At 34.7% G+C, this 17587-nt stretch overlaps 2 protein-coding genes across 3 annotated transcripts; one reads left to right on the top strand and one right to left on the bottom strand.

Annotated features, from left to right (window-relative positions):
- Positions 1 to 2663: 2663 nt before the first annotated feature.
- LOC132562244 (calcineurin B homologous protein 1-like) lies at positions 2664 to 12179 on the bottom strand. Its single transcript, XM_060226983.1, has 7 exons — positions 12027 to 12179; positions 9125 to 9197; positions 8834 to 8914; positions 7383 to 7495; positions 6568 to 6671; positions 6154 to 6234; positions 2664 to 5957 (listed from the first exon to the last, which is right to left on the bottom strand). Exons 1-7 carry the CDS (start codon positions 12091 to 12093, stop codon positions 5904 to 5906), a joined length of 573 nt encoding a protein of 190 aa, XP_060082966.1. The 5' UTR covers positions 12094 to 12179; the 3' UTR covers positions 2664 to 5903.
- Positions 12180 to 12401: 222 nt separating this feature from the next.
- On the top strand, positions 12402 to 17474 carry LOC132562253 (complex I intermediate-associated protein 30, mitochondrial-like). 2 transcript variants are annotated; one of them, XM_060226992.1, is made up of 4 exons: positions 12402 to 12434; positions 13964 to 14450; positions 14755 to 14943; positions 16879 to 17474. In XM_060226992.1, exons 2-4 carry the CDS (start codon positions 13974 to 13976, stop codon positions 17086 to 17088), a joined length of 876 nt encoding a protein of 291 aa, XP_060082975.1. In that variant the 5' UTR covers positions 12402 to 12434; positions 13964 to 13973; the 3' UTR covers positions 17089 to 17474. The 2 variants fall into 2 exon arrangements, with proteins under 2 accessions (XP_060082975.1, XP_060082976.1); XM_060226993.1 differs by having other exon boundaries at positions 12416 to 12449.
- Positions 17475 to 17587: the final 113 nt, after the last annotated feature.

Genomic DNA, 17587 nt, shown 5'->3' with positions numbered 1-17587 from the left:
ATGCAAGGGACCAAATAGGTTCAACTACTCTACAGCTTAAAAAGAAGACATTGTTGGTTCGTAAAACATTTTCTGAAAACTTGAAATCATATTCTTATCATACATAAATGTCATTACTCCAGACCTATTGCTTGTTAGAAATCATAGTTTAAGTTCTCAACTCATTTGATCCAAGAGACGTTGAATATAGGTCTAAGTCACTTAACTGAACAAATTTGATAGCACTTCATCCACTTATCTTAAAGAACCAGTATTAACAGCCTGGACCATTTTATTAAGAAGTCATTTGAAGATTTAAACACATTTGACTATTGTGACCTTTAAAAAGAGAAAAAGTCAATCACATAAACTCTAAGCCTTTTGGTTATTGAGAAGAAGTAATTTAAAGATTTCAACATATTTAATCCTTGTGACCTTGAAAGTGGGTCAAGGTAATTCATTCTACAAAATTTGGTAGCCCTTTATCCAAACATGCTTCATGCCCAATGTCAGCACTCTGGGGTTTTTGGTTATTGAGGAGAAAATTGTTTCAAAATTTTTACACACAGCTGAATTTGATACCTGTGGCCTTGAAAATGGGCCAAGGTAATAATATGAACAAACTTTGTAGCCCTTCATGCCTATGTACTACATGCCCAACATCAGCATCCTAGGCCTTTTGTTTAATGAGAAGCCCCTTTTTAAGATTTTGACATGTATTTGATACCCCTGGTCTAGAAAGGTGTTCAAGGTCAATAATATTAATAAACTTGGTAGCCCTTTATGTCAGCATACTACAGGCCAAATATCAGCACCCTGGGCCTTTTGGTTATTGAGAAGAAGTCATTTAAAGATTTCAACACATTTAATCCCTGTAACATTGAAAGTGAGTTGTGGTTATCAATTTTAAAAAAAGTCTGTTGCCCTTCATCTTAACATGCTACATACCCAATATCAGCACTCTCTTTACCTTTTGGTTATTGAGAAGATTAACACATTTGCTCAAAGTGAAAGTGGGTCAAGATATTTCATTTTTACAAACTTGGTAGACCTTCATAAAAGCATGCTACAGGCTCAATTTCAATACTCTGCCTTTTGGTTATTGAGGAGAAGTTGATCAAAGATTTTGACATGTATTTGATACCCATGGGTCAAGGTCAACAAAAGGAACAAACTTGGTAGCCTTTCATGCCAGCATACTGTTGACCGAATATCAGCACTCTTGACCTTTTGGTTAATGAAGTTCTTTAAAAGATTTGAACACATTTGGCCCCTGTGACCTTGAAAGTGAGTCAAGGTCATTCATTTTTAGAATCTTAGTAGCCCTTCATCCCAGCATGTTGCTATGAACATGCTGGATGTCAGCAGTCTGGGCTTTTCAGTTATTTAGAAGCAGTCATTTGAAGTTTTCAGCACATTTGACCCCTGTGGTTTTAAATGTTGGTCAAGGTCATTTATTTGAACAATATTGGTAGCCCTTTATCCCAGCATGCTACAAGCCCAATATCAACACTCTGGACCTTTCAGTTCTTGAGAAGTCATTTGAATGTAGTTCATGCACTGGGCATTGGCTCATGAAAAAGGACAAAACACTGTGGCTATATGTTATCCTGACCCTTCGGATCAGATGACCTAAACATTTGCTCAATTTTCCCCTGTTTTGGCCCCACCTCTGTCCCTAGTAGGGGGTCAGATCCACCATTTACACAAAACTCGTCTCTTTCCCTCCATGGTGCTTCTGACCAAATTTGGTAAAAATCTGCTTAATTGCTTATAAATCGAGATGCTTTAAAGATATTAATGATTGATGCCACAGTATGGCATAAGCTCACCAGCAAAGAAAGACCTACAAAGCATGGCTTTCCCTCTAAGCCCAGCTGTTTGTATGAATTTCCAAAGTTTGATAATATTTTGATGCAGATTTTCTGAATTTTCTGTTGTTCAGCATTCCTAATTTAATGTAATAATAAAACATGTTTGGTGGGGGATGGAAAAAAAAGACAGTTCAGTCATAAAGGATGTGATTTACACCAGACCTTACCACCAGACCTGTACCACCTGCCTTATTTTGGTGTCTATTGGTGAGTATATTATAACCTTGTTTTAAGGTTAACATGCTTTTGTGCTAAGAATTGCATTGTAGCAGAATTCTGTTTGCACCTTCTTGTCAACAAGTGCTATGAAACTAAGATAACATAGGATAAAGTATTAAGCAGCTGACATGACCCTTTAAAAAAAACCTGGCAGCACACTGGTCTTATGCCCAATTGTTATTTGGCTACTATGTTTTGATATCAACCATTTTTAAATTATAACCTCAATGGAAAAAAAGTACATCAGGGCAAGGCTATTACTAATGTGACAGTATGATAGTGTTGTCACTTTATGTCCAGTAGCAGTTAAATATATGCTTCTGGTTATAGCAAGAGTATTTCAACCATTTCTGTGAAAGAAAGCAGAATAAAGACCAGAAAATGCTAGTCATATGATCATCAGATATTTGAACACACAGTTTATATAGCTGAACATCTGCCATTGTCCTCCAGATTAATATTCTATCTTAAATGATATGGTGTAGCCAATCAACTGGTAGGTGACCAAAGTGTGCAAATCAAGCCTGTCCAATCTTGCCTTGCTTCAGACATTCAGTAATAAACTTCGGCTTTGAATCAACAACAACAGAATTAAATAGAATGTATTTATTATCTGTAAATGCAAGTACAATGTTTTATATTTCATATGGTGTATTTATAGTAACTATTATTTTACAATCATCTTACAGGGAATTCCCACGATAGGTAGACATTCAATGTGGTACCTGGAACTCACTTACAGCTTGTATGGATACTTCACAAATGTCTTTCATTTCATTGTTAACCTAGCACCTTTACACACATAATATGTCAATATCCTTCAAGTATGTCCCTACATTTCCACACAAGTTGCAAAACCACAATCTTCTCTTGTACAACAGATAATTAAATTCAAATTTTCTTCAAAAATCAATGGAATTCCATATCATCAGGACAGCTATTTAGCAACCAACCACTTACGTACATTCACTTGTCCTGAACATTTCCCATTATAACCATCCTCTTTTCATTATTGAGTATTTAAATATCTGTTCAGTATACAATATTGTATTAACATTTTCATACAATACTGTGGTGAAAAATATTCATCCTATATAGAAACTTTCATCCAGTGTACTATCGTAAACTATGTTTTGTCCCAAATCATCTACTATATCATGTACATTGTTGGTGATGATGGGAAATAACCAATGGATAATGGGACGTTGTCACATAGATATGGCGACCTGAAATACAATCTGGCAGATCCATCTTCCTGCTAAACCTAACGATGCTCAACCAACAGTACTTTATTTATTCATAATTGGTAGAAAACATGTTACTCGGTATTAACCCTTAAGTATGGAGGCTGCTAAATTATTCAGATTTTAAAGTATTAGTCAAATAACCAAAGTCCTATTAAAATAGAAAATAGAACGTATTCAAATATTCATCACAGAAATAAATTATACAAAGTACATCTATCATGTGCCTTAAACTGGTTATTCAGTTATGATTTTCAAATGTGGGAGATAGATGATGTTACAGCCAATAGGTGTTTCTGGGGAAGACACTTGTTTCCTAAGCCCCTGGTCTGAATACCCACATGTAAGAATGGTGATTGATAGAGAACAAGGTAGGTAGAGATCAACCACAACTGGGGAGGTGTGGTGTTCATCAATTTCTTTATATGTTTAATGATTTTTTCCTCATCAGGGTTCTTTGAGACATACATTTAATTGCAATTTTACTTCCAAGAATGAAGAGACCTATTAAAATTGTTAAATTCTGTGACATTTCAACAATAGGCATCTTTAAAAGAAATGTAGCTCTAAGTCTCTCTTGGTTCCTTAGTAATAAACAACATATACAACGTTTATATAGATTTTATCATTCAATAATGGTTATCTTCATCCTCTCTATGTTTAATCATCAATTCTGTATGTAATCCACTCTGGTGCTACTAGGGGCTTATGATGCAAAATATGGAGTAGGTGTTGTGTCTTTGGCGTCATTGCTGAAGAGTTTAGCATCATGGAGCAAAGTTTCACCAACAACTGACGTGTTGATGGAGACTGTGATGCTGTCCTTGGCATCCCTTCTCAAGCATTTCGAGACCTTAGTCCATTCAAGTCAAAGCTTAAAATGGTCTACTAACCACTGGTGTTGTGACTTGTTTATTCACTCTTTATGTGTTATGCATTATTAATGTTGTATCCAGGCTGCATTCTTTTCAGGTGTTTAACATATCACTGCAGTGTCTAGAGGCTAAAGTTTTTTCACACAAGATCTTAAGTATTGGTCCAGGTATTTTTTGCTGGCGTCTATTTCATATTAACCATGTTGGCTCATAATAATCAGAATATCATCTTTAAGACAGTAACCTGTTGACATATAAATAGATGAACCTGGCTTCTTTATTTGTTGTGATTGATCTCTACATACTACATTGATAATGTTATATTAAATCCTAATTCTTCATGGGTGGATACACAAGGCAATATAAATTGATGTTTTGTATTTTATATCCATACCCCTGACCTTAAACTTACCATACAATTAGCAACCATTGCTTAAAATAAAGTACTATAAGGCTGATGATGTGGATGATATGGAGACCATCTACATTATAGATGTCCACAGCCATGTATCTATAAGATTTTGTAGAACATCAATGTATGTATAACAGAAGAAAATATCACTCTAATATAATAACTCTCCATATAGGCACACTAACACTCAATAACTATTCCTAAAATTGGCTATGCACTTTTTTCATTGCCATTTTTGCTTCGCATATCGCCAAATGGTCTCAGTGTAAGCATATATTCTGTCACTAAAATGCATAGTTTAGAATTTTATTTCTGTTTAGCATGAGGGAAATATTTTTAAAAAGTTAAAAGAGAAATCAATTTAAAAATTGTTTAAAACCAGATTCATGCAACATAATCTAAAGTACATAGAACTATTCCAACTGGTGCATCAGTATATCATATGTATGAATATTGCTGGAAATTTACTCCCTGCATTAATATATAAATATACATCTATACAGTATACCAATTAATAATAATAAATATAAAAAGCAGAGGTTTGGATTTCCTTAACAAAGATAAATAATATGTGTCAAATCTTGGTGCATGAGTTAGGAATGATATGCATGCATGGCCACCAAATATGTGTGGCTACAAATAAATACATTTTTATTTTATAGAATTCAAATCACTTCAATAATTTTCATGGATAATTTTACACCCTGACATGTTTACATAATTCAGATAAAAAGATAATAATTATGATTTGATGGTTATATATGTATTGATTAATATGTTAATATGTATGTCCCTTAAAATAGTAACGATTAAATGTACCTCTTGCAGCTTTTCAAAATGACATATTGTTTTTAATTTACTTTTTGTACAAGCTTATTGTCTCTTAAAAGAAAATAACAGTCAACCTATCAACATACTCCATTACACGCCAACAATAAACTGAACCTTGTAGCAACAAACTGAAGAAATGAACATATTCTATAATAATTTAACATAAAACATCCCATATGTCACATGAACAATCCTTTACAAAGCAGAGCCAAATATCCAAAATTACTCATGGTTTTGACAAAAACAATTTCATAATCACAGTATAGTTATGTGTTCATCTACAAAATAATGAGTAAAATGTCACAAAACAAATGTAATATTAATGGGACTTGTACAAGTCTAACCAACTTTCTGCTGAAGCCAACACAGGCAAGAAATCATGCTAATGATTGCACACATTTGGCATCTGTTCCACAGTTCCAAGCTTTTGCACTCTCTATGGCTCTGATGGGGTAGTACTCTATTCAGATCAATGCAGGAAACGTATACTCATCTTCTGTTCTACATCCATTCGTTCCATTGCCTTTTGGTATGAAAACAACAAAATAGTGATAATATATCAATTGTGGAGTGTATATACTAACTTTACACAAATGACAATACATGTACTCTAAAATCAGGAATCTGTTAAGATGTGTAAGTTCATCTAGTCATAAAAGATAGTAACAACAACCTAATTATTCCGGAAAAGTGCAAGGGCCAATTGTAGTGATAATTACCGTAACAAATTCTTCAAATGAAATCTGGTTGTCTCCATCCCTGTCAGCTTCACTGATAGTCTTGTCAGCTATACTGCCCAGCTGTAACACAAACAATTATTTATCAGCTATTCTGTCCAGCTTAACACTGACAATGACTTGCCATCTATACTGTCTAGCTATAACACAGACTATGACTTGTTTGCCTGCCCACACTACTATATACATCAGGCTTGTCATTGAATGTTTGCCTGCCCTCACTACTATATACATCAGGCCTGTCATTGCATGTTTGCCTGCCCTCACTACTATATACATCAGGCCTGTCATTGCATGTTTGCCTGCCCACACTACTGTATACATCAGGCCTGTCTTTACATGTTTGCAAGTCCTAACTACAGCTACATGTCACTATAAGAAGACATAGGTGACTACCTGTTCCTCTGTGATATTGTCACCAACCATCATGTGAAGTACAGCCAGAAGTTCATCTCGTGATATCTTGTCATCTCCATCAAGGTCATACATCTTGAAAGCAACTGCAAGAAAAGAAAACAATGGAAATCATATAACTATTGTTTGTGGTATATTAATGAAAACTGTCACTTGATGCTGAAAAAATCCTATATTTATCCTTTAATAGTAAAAAAAGTGTTTCTTTAATTCTACACATTAGCACGTGTGGTCTTATAGCTAGGCACAGGTTTATTGACAAATAATGGTAAACACAGTATTGATAACGGTAGATATGACCAGACAACACCTGTCAGAAAGTTCAGCAGGATTTATTGATTAGAAGATTTTCTGGCAGACGTTGGATCTCATTTTCTTTGTACAGTATTGATAAGTAAACAGTTATAATAATTTTCGATTACACTATCAAACTTCTGTCAAACTTTTCATGAAAAATGTCCATTTCATTGCAGTCAAATGGGAAAATGAATCGTTACATTGTATTAGTGCTGTATTAAACTACATAAACAGAGCAATATATACCTTTGTATGTCACACTGTTAAAAACTTTTCTAATATTACAATTTACCTGTGTCAATCTGACAAATGTAAGTATTGTAAAATTTAGCAAAAAATTGATATTTTCTTTACTACCTACTACAAGGCAATCTATATTAAGATGGGAACATTGTGGACATCAAAATATGATTATAAAGAACAAGTCAAATCCATAGATACCCAGAAACCTCCTAAAAATATCTATTTCAGTATGGATAGACAGAGATAGGAATACTTACACTTCAGTTTTTCTTCCCTCGTGTTCAATTTGTTTTTAGTCTGATTGGTCTTTGTTGGTCTAAACCTTGCCAACACTCTCATAAACTGCCTGAAATTCACTGTTTCATCATTGCTGAAAAAATATGATATTATCATCTGTTATTGTAAATTTTTTCATTTCTCCTTTGTCAATTAAAATTCTTTTGCAGACAACATTTAATTATCACCGAAATACTTAAGCGTTGCATCAAATAACAAATATATCACTTGTGACTGACTTCACCTTCAATGATTAGTATTTGTGGTAGCTCACAAAAAATTATATTTCAATTTCTACTCAAGTTGGACTCCATGAAACTACCATAGTTTGTCTGTTTCATTTGCTCGTGAAATTGACCATATTTACATTGCCTGTTTTGACTACATGGGTTCAGATTTTGCAAGGGGAGAAAACTCTTTGACTTTTTTTTAACACAACCAAATACCACAACTGGACAAGTATGAGATTTACATAACATCAAAAGAAAAATCAAAGGCAATTTAACACATTTTATATAGAGTGATTTTTGCATGACATTTTGAGTTTAGCACATGAAAGCAAGGCAAATAGTCAAGTCTCATTAATACATATAGTGTGTTCTCAAAACCAGAGGGAGTCCCACAAGAAAAGAATAAATCCAGGAATCAAATATAGAAAGCTTACTTAATACGTGACAAATATAATTCCTTTTCATTCAAAACCCAGTCAACCTCTATAAACTGTACATCAACTAACAAACAAGAGAGACATGGACACAATATACACCGCCACAAAATATATAGATCAAGATTGGTCCTTTTAATTATCGCTTTTAACATGTCTGTATATATAAGCTCAAAATGAAGTCTGTGAGACCAGTTAGCTTAGCTGGAAGAGACCTTCATGCACATCGAACCATTGTATTAGTGACATTGAGCAAGTTTCATGAAAATCTTATCATTATTTTAGGAGTTGCATTCACAAAGCTCCACTAAGAGCAAGCTACAGATACAAAGTTGAAAATGGCATAAATCTTTAAAAAATCAAAGAACTGAAAAAATGGCTCCTTCATGCACATCTACCCATTGTATTAGTGACATTGAGCAGGTTTCATGAAAATCTGATGATTAGTTTAGGAAAAGTTGCGTTCACAAGAAATGGACGGACGGACAGACAGAGATGACACCAATATACGACAATATACATTTACATATTTTTTAAACTCTGTTTTTGTATCATTTTGACAGTCAGATAAAATATTGATGAAGTGTGAACTTCAATTTGTCAAAAACCATAGCATACATAAATAAGAGCCATTATCATAACACTGAACAGCAACTGCAAGCAGAGGCATCAACATTGTCCAATGTGCAGGTTGGACAACTGAATAAATTTTTGTGATGGATCATGAATTTCAAGAAACAAAACAATGCTTTATCTAAAGTGATATACCTTTCCTGGAAAAATGCATGTACTATCCGGTCCCCAAGCGGATTAATGGCAAGTTCTGGAATGCGAAGAAAGTCTTCACGACTGGAAAAAAATAGGGGAACATCAACTTGAATTAGTATGCCATACACACTAAATTTCAGATGCTCTTTCAAAAATCAGTATTATACCAAGTAATAGACACACTGTTCATGGCAGTGTATGTGATTTTATATTATTCAGAATTCTTAGGAAACATCTATTTTATATCCTAAGTGTTCAATAAAAAAGAAAGCTTTTTTCTCAAACATTTACCTTAGAACTCCATTGCTGCTCTTGTCTAGACTTGTGAAGCGACTGTAGAGACGTACTATCTGATTATGTGAAACTGAATATAAAAATAGAAATATAATGACACTTTTCAAGTCAATATTTTAATTGTTTTATCAATAAAGCACAATTAATGCTCACCTAACTAATGGAATTTCTGTATGTTACATTCATACAAAGTATATAGTAATTAACAATGAACTTCACTTTTATATAATGCATCCATACAAAGTATATGGTAATTAACAATGAACTTAAGTAATATTGATGATGGCATGTAAGAAGTAAATCATACAATTATAGACAGAATCCAACATTGTCCTGAAATTTCTTAGTCTATATACATAGTGTGTTAAAATAGGATTACTTAAAATCATGATCTTTCCAAAATTTGAAGAAATTAACAGATAAAGTTTAAAATCTGCATATAAATTTTACTGATATTGCTAAGTTTTACAACAAAATGTTAGATAACATTTCTATATATGCACCTGGGGACTGGACTGATGTTTCAAAAAATTCAGATGTATACTCATATAGCACTTTCACATAAATGATCAAACAATACATTACCAGCACAACATAACATTAGTTATAGATGTTTTCACATCAAGTATGTGATAATTAACAACTATCTTAAACCTATGTAAAATATATACACAACAGTTCAGAATGCAAGGTTATCCTAAATATACTTCTTACTTAATAGAAAAATTGCTAATCCTTTCTTGTATCAGTAAGAACAAATGAGGAAAATGTGCATGACCTGAAAAACATCCTGAATGAAATACAAGAGACACATGGGCGTTAATGGTCAGCTGACTATAAACACCTATATATGATATAACAACAGCAGTAGTAGGAACTGTTATCAAATGATTAAAATATTTGGAACATTTTAGTCAGTAAAGGCAAAAACACTCCTAATTTCAGTTTCACAGCATTCCTGCAAAGTTTTAGCTCAATGGCACCAGTGGAACTTGAGAAGTTTTATAATGTGTTCATCAAAATGACTAGCTTGGTGGACATATTGGATTTCGTACTAACACAAAAAATAACAACACTTGGTCAGGACCTTGATCATCTCAGGATCATTTAAGGTAGGAATAAAGGTAAGAATTTTATGCAAGTGCATGACGATGGCCAGAACACTATGGCTATAGGTCATCCTGACCCTTTGGATCTGATGACCTAATAACTTAATCTTAAAGGTCATTGAGTCAGAATTCCTATCATCAGTACATATACATTGAGTTATAACCGACCTTACTGTAGAGTTCATTGCACATACTTATTATCAATATAAATTCCTTTCTTACTAAATCTATCCTCTACAATGTCATGAATCTGAAGATGAATTACTTTGTATCAGTAAAATTTCTTTTTTACTCATAATTTCTAATAATGCTCTTGAATGTGATCTATATATACTGCTTTATTCAGTAATGAACCTGTTATACTGGCGATCAAGGAAACTTACACTCGTTAAATCAATCATTTTAGAAAATATATCAACATGAGACTTGGGGTTGTGTATAATGATCAAGGTTTACAACAGGTCTTTTAATATCAGGAACATTTTTGTGTACTTTTAAACAAATTCTGTTAGTTGTCACTTGTACACTTTAAATAGGTCTGTCAGTGATTTTTTTTTTTTGAACAGCAATAACTTGAATAGCAAGAATGATAATAGATTGTTTACGATAAAGGTTCTTAAGTTGTTACATTAAGTTTTGAACAGTTTGCAAGCCTGATACAGATCTCTATCAAGAGTTATCGTTCCTTACTCTCACTAACATGTTTGATACTAGGCAGGGTCATAGTTGATCGAAATATTGTTATTGCATGATATCTCTGAACTGGCGACAAAGAAGCTATAGTGTCAGTGTACCATAGCTTAAAATGATCAAAAGAGCCCAGAGGATCTTTTAGCAACCACATTGTTCGATCTGTATTTGTTCTTTAAAAGTGGGATTTTTCCTTTCTTTCCTCTTCTTTCCTATTATTATGTTCTTAATTATATGGAAGCTGAAAATTCATCTGAAGAAATAGTAAAAATAATCTTTACATATCAAATCCAAGATGGTCAACTTTTGGTCACTTATGTTTTTCTTATCAGCTTCAAAATTAAAAAAAAAGACAACAACTAGGAATTCAAAGAAACCTACACATTAAGCTTCAGAAATATCCTTCCTGTACTTCTTAAAGAAAAGTGATAACAAATTTCAACATTCAAAATTCAAGATGGCCACCTATTGCCATTTTGTCTTCCTGGTCAGACTCAAAATTGAATGGCTACAACTAGGGACCAATGGGATCTTCAGTGCACACTTCTCAAGTAATAGCGATAAAAATTATTATTTACGGGTGGGTGGTAGACTGCAGGCCACCAATATAAAGCAATTTGAGTAACTTGCTCTACATCAGATCGTGGACTAAAATGAATGTCTGTCAACCCATGCATGGCCACTGGGCTCTAATATAAAAGCCTATGTTTTTATAAAGGAAGAAATTCTGACTATCAAAAAGCCACCATGATAAAATGAACATATGGTCAGAACGCTTCTGACAAATTAAACCTAAAAGAGCAGGGTATTGTCATCCTGGTTCTCTGGTCCCTGTATTTGGGAAAACACGGCACATGTTGGGTCATTGTTTTCAACCAAATCAATCCCGTTTACATACATCTGTATATCATAGACCAAATATTAGATAAATAGTATGCGGCACAATACGTATCTTGCTGTGATCCATATATTAGCGTATGGTCGTATCTGAAGCATCTCAATCTGCTCATGCCTACTGAAAGTAATCATGTGCCATGCATGATATGAACAGAACGACACTTGAGCGAATCCTTTACCAAGAACTCAAGCATATTACTTACACCCTGTTTCATTCTGTATTTCATTGAGTTCATTTTCTTGAAGTTGAATGGAAGCTCGAGTCCCCATAGTGTACGTTATGTCTCACCATACGCCAATTCGCAGAATTGTGGGTCTCAGCCTGAAGATGTCAGGCCATCGACTACCTTCCTGTGTTGTCATACACGAAAGGTGAAGGCTACGCAGCCTGTCGAAGACATGATGAGGCACGTAAACATATATAATTATTAGAAATATAATATATATCAAAATCAATTTTTTTATTATTTAAACATCGTTAAAAATATGTATTGTATCAAATTATGACAGACTTTATTTTTTTTGTAAAAAATCCTTAATTTCACAAGCAATTAAGAAAATATTTTCGATGCTATCACAGTGACGCCCCCGCATGGATTCGTGCATGTTAGGTATGTGAAATAGAGGTCTGTATTTACCATATATATATGTGTAGAGAACAATGTTGTTTAACATTTGCCATGAAAACATACACGTCAATAATATATATACGCAGTTACTGAAACTGTCGTGTTGTAGATCATCAAATGATCATTTGAAACCACAGCGATATATATATCCTTGGCACATTAGTTTCTGACCCCTTGAGAACCATTTCACGCTAGGTGAATTACATCGGAATCACATTCATCATTGATCTGTATTAGAATTTTTCAAAAGGAACAAAAACGGAAAAAATAATCAATAAAAATTTGTGACCTTTGCCAACAGCAAGTTTTTTTTTTATTTGACATATTTTGTATTAACATGTAATGGGGAAAAGTTAGATATAGGAATTATCAACAAATGATATATAATTGCATTAACTCATTACATTCAAAACAATTTCGAGATATGGCTATTTTAAAGTTTTTAACATATGACATTATGGCAGCAATATTGGATTCATAATCTACTTAAATCTTACCCATACATCTTCAGAAATGTACCTACAAAGTACTGAATAGATTATTACTCCATCTCTTACCAATTAAAAGATTTTCATTCCACAAATATCGGAAGAATGATAATAGGCCAGGTAACAATAACAATAGGTCATCATCATCATCATTAACCAGTTTAGATCATCCAGGCCTTTGATTAATCCTTCTCCAAGGGTAAGGCCTGGCTGTCCAGTCGAGAACGAAGTCTCCTTCTCCATGTTCGGCGATCCATTGGATTAGTGTCGCCCATTCCTCGGAATGTACAGTCCCGTTTCACTAAGTCATCCCAGGTCAGTTTTGGTCTACCCAAGGCGACCTCTTGTTGTGATAGACAGATGTTTGCTTGTTAAGATTGGAAGCAGCTCTCTGAACTTTTTCCATGCAGACTTGCATCTTATTGTTACAGCAAGTTCACATTCATCTCCAGATGACAACATATCACCAAGGTAGCAGAAGTCTGTTACTACTTCAAGCTTTTCCTCACCAACTGTTACCTCTGGCATGGGTCTACCATCGATAGTGAAAAGCCCAAATAAATATGTTTAAACTTCTGTATATATGTTAAATAATAACAGATCAAAAGTAGTGTATCCCCATTGGTCAACTTATATCATCATGTGTCACTTAGATTATACCTGCACGTTTCATTGATAAGGGGAAGTAACTCTACTTTTCCATATCACAAACAGCAGTCTAAAACTAGATTACGACAGATCACCGCAAATTTTACAGGACAATGGTCATGATATTGGTTAGTGGCATGCTGGAGTGAAACACTTTCACCAACTATCAAGGTCACTGGGGCATAATGTGTTGAGATATTTTCCATAGTGAAAAGGCAAAAGATCATATTTTGTTAGGTGAGTAATGATGGTCTGTTTCATGTCTATTTCTATGATCAGGGAAAGGGAAGTATTCAGCTTGTAATCCATGTTTTCCAAACTTAAAACCAGCCACCTCGATCAAGAAGATAATTAAATTGTTTTTCTCTTTTGTAGACTTAACACCATGACAGCCCTTAAAGTGGCAAAAAGTTGTCGTCAATTTCTCCAACCAAAATATCAGCCTCTGGTGATACAAACTGCCACATCTGTCAACCTTTTTGATGTGGACAAAAAGAGTGGTTACCATGACGACTTGGACGGCAAGAAAAAGAAGGGATTTATTGAAAGTTTAAAGTTACAGAAGGGAGAATTTAAATTATTTACAGAGGAAATAAAAGATAAATTAAGACTTCGTCATCTTGATAGATGGAATTTAGATCATGGTACTTATGAGTACTTGTGGAAGTTTGGTGGAAAGGAAAGTGTTGAAAGATGGACACTGACAGCTGACAGAGACAATCTGGAGGGACAGAGTTCAGTTAACCTGTCAATCAGTAAAGACAATAATGCACTCTTTCATGGATACCTCTCTCAACAAGTTCCCAAAGATGGTATTTCAAAGAATGCTGGCTACTGCAACATGAAATCTCCTTCTAATTATGTAAGTCTTCAAAAAAAAAATGCCATAGTGACACTTAATTGCAGGACATTTTTAAGCCCAAAGCCTTCCTTTGAATAACCAAAGGGCCTGGAGTTGTGATATTTATTTGTATTGTAGCTAGATGCTTACTGCGATGAAGCTTAAGGTGACTATCAAATTTGTACAAATGATATTTAGAACTAAGAATTTCATGTATTGATTTCAATTAAGCATTTAAGCTTACCTTTTTGCTTGCAGTAACAATGTCAATTTTTATAGCCAATGTATCACATTTATCATATCATCATGGAACTTTCCTTTACAGATATCATTCAAAAGGAAACGCCCTATAGATGATATAGGAATATATAGTCATCTTGTGTTGCGTGTAAGAGGAGATGGAAGACCGTACTACATAAACCTTCAGATGAAACGGGCATATGATATAATGTGGTCTGACCAGTTCAACTACACGTTATATACTAGAGGGGGACCCTACTGGCAGGTAGCCAAGGTAACTATACATTATATACTAGAGGGGTACCCTACTGGCAGGTAACCAAGGAAACTATACATTATATACTAGAGGGGGACCCTACTGGCAGATAGCCAAGGTAACTATACATTATATACTAGAGGGAGACCCTACTGGCAGGTAGCCAAGGTAACTATACATTATATACTAGAGAGGTAACCTACTGGCAGGTAGCCAAGGTAACTATACATTATATACTAGAGGGGTACCCTACTGGCAGGTAGCCAAGGTAACTATACATTATATACTAGAGGGGGACCCTACTGGCAGATAGCCAAGGTAATTATACATTATATACTAGAGGGGTACCCTACTGGCAGGTAACCAAGGAAACTATACATTATATACTAGAGGGGGACCCTACTGACAGATAGCCATTATTTACTAGAGGGGGACCCTACTGGCAGATAGCCAAGGTAATTATACATTATATACTAGAGGGGTACCCTACTGACAGATAGCCAAGGTAACTATACATTATATACTAGAGGGGTACCCTACTGGCAGGTAGCCATGGTAACTATACATTATATACTAGAGGGGTACCCTACTGACAGATAGCCAAGGTAACTATACATTATATACTAGAGGGGGACCCTACTGGCAGATAGCCAAGGTAACTATACATTATATACTAGAGGGGTCCCTACTGGCAGATAGCCATGGTATCTATACATTATATACTAGAAGGGGACCCTACTGGCAGATAGCCAAGGTAATTATACATTATATACTAGAGGGGTACCCTACTGACAGATAGCCAAGGTAACTATACATTATATACTAGAGGGGTACCCTACTGGCAGGTAACCAAGGAAACTATACATTATATACTCGAGGGGGACCCTACTGACAGATAGCCATGGTAACTATACATTATACACTAGAGGGGTACCCTACTGGCAGATAGCCAATGTAACTATACATTATATACTAGAGGGGTACCCTACTGGCAGGTAGCCAAGGTAACTATACATTATATACTATACTGGGCCAAGGTAACTATACATTATATACTACTACTGGCAGATAGCCATGGTATCTATACATTATATACTAGAAGGGGACCCTACTGACAGATAGCCAAGGTAATTATACATTATATACTAGAAGGGTTCCTACTGGAAGATAGCCATGGTATCTATACATTATATACTAGAAGGGGACCCTACTGGCAGATAGCCAAGGTAATTATACATTATATACTAGAGGGGTCCCTACTGGCAGATAGCCATGGTATCTATACATTATATACTAGAGGGGGACCCTACTGGCAGATAGCCAAGGTAATTATACATTATATACTAGAGGGGTACCCTACTGGCAGATAGCCAATGTAACTATACACATTATATACTAGAGGGGTCCCTACTGACAGATAGCCATGGTAACTATACATTATACACTAGAGGGGGACCCTACTGGCAGATAGCCATGGTAACTATACATTATACACTAGAGGGGGACCCTACTGGCAGGTAGCCATGGTAACTACATTATATACTAGAGGGGGACCCTACTGACAGGGGGGTGGGGGAGAGAGGAGTACCATATTCCCAATTCATTATACACACAATATTGTGAATTACAGTCCCCAAATGACACATGGCTTCATTTACCAAGATGAACCCATACATTGAGTATTAAGCTCCAGTAACAAGTCAAAATGTAGGTTACAGTGACCTACTTTAGATGCTTGCTTCCTCTCCAAGGTGAACCAATACCGTAGATATAAAGTTCCAATGACTAGTAATATAGGAGCAACAAACAAGACTCGTCCCCACCCAACCACCCCCAGTTCTTTGTGTGACTTACAACAATGGCATGTAACCAAGTTAATGATTAATATTCATCACATTTTTATATATTTTAATGGCAAAATACTGTAACAGCACTTTCTGTTTATCATTGTAGATACCATTCTCCAAGTTTTTCTTCACTCACAAAGGCCGTAACCAGGATCACCAATATCCTCCTGATCTTCAAAACATAGAAAATATCGGAATCACCATGGCAGATGGTGTGGAAGGCCCTTTCCAGCTTGAGATAGACTACATAGCTGTATTAAATGATGCAAATCATTTAGAAGAAACAGCATATGAGGACTACAACTATACCTTCTGATTTGTAGTTTTTGTTTTTACATATTAATTTATTCAAAGTCAGGGCTATAGATAGAAATATTATCTACATGAAAGAAAACTGGTTAAAATCCAGGAAAGTTAATTTTTCTAAGACCATTAAAATTAATATGTGTATCAGGTTAGTGCAATAACCTGACTGTTGTTGGCGATTACGAAAAAAAACCCAAATAAATATACATAACAGTACATGTATGTATGTGAAATTGATTAAGAATGTGTGACTGATGTGTAATGCAGTGTATTATTAAATAGGGGAAATGATACAGAGTTATGAGTTTAAATTTTATTAATACTCAACTGTCACATGCTATGTACTATGTTTTGCCTAATCATTGCGTTTTGTTAAGAATAAAAGATACATATATATGAATGTCTCAGTCTGATATTAGATAATTGTTATGTATGTTGTACTTCTTTCTGAGAGAAGTCACCAGGTGTAATTGTTTTGTGGATACATCTATGATGAAAAGTTGGATACA

The sequence above is a fragment of the Ylistrum balloti genome, unplaced genomic scaffold (genome assembly GCF_031769215.1).
Source record: "Ylistrum balloti isolate Yb309-2 unplaced genomic scaffold, AGI_CSIRO_Ybal_v1 Utg371384, whole genome shotgun sequence".
In the NCBI taxonomy this organism is placed as follows: domain Eukaryota; kingdom Metazoa; phylum Mollusca; class Bivalvia; order Pectinida; family Pectinidae; genus Ylistrum; species Ylistrum balloti.
The sequence above is the reverse complement of the archived record's forward strand: the minus strand, read 5'-3'. Positions and strand labels throughout refer to the sequence as shown.

Coding starts and splice junctions, on each gene's coding strand:
- LOC132562244 (XM_060226983.1), bottom strand. CDS start 12,093: ATGGGGACTCGAGCTTCCATTCAACTTCAAGAAAATGAACTCAATGAA. Junction 9,198..12,026: donor AATACAGAATGAAACAGGGT/GTAAGTAATATG, acceptor TTTTATATTCAG/TTTCACATAATCAGATAGTA. Junction 5,958..6,153: donor CATTTGAAGAATTTGTTACG/GTAATTATCACT, acceptor TCATACCAAAAG/GCAATGGAACGAATGGATGT.
- LOC132562253 (XM_060226992.1), top strand. CDS start 13,974: ATGACAGCCCTTAAAGTGGCAAAAAGTTGTCGTCAATTTCTCCAACCA. Junction 14,451..14,754: donor TGAAATCTCCTTCTAATTAT/GTAAGTCTTCAA, acceptor TTTCCTTTACAG/ATATCATTCAAAAGGAAACG. Junction 14,944..16,878: donor CCTACTGGCAGGTAGCCAAG/GTAACTATACAT, acceptor TTATCATTGTAG/ATACCATTCTCCAAGTTTTT.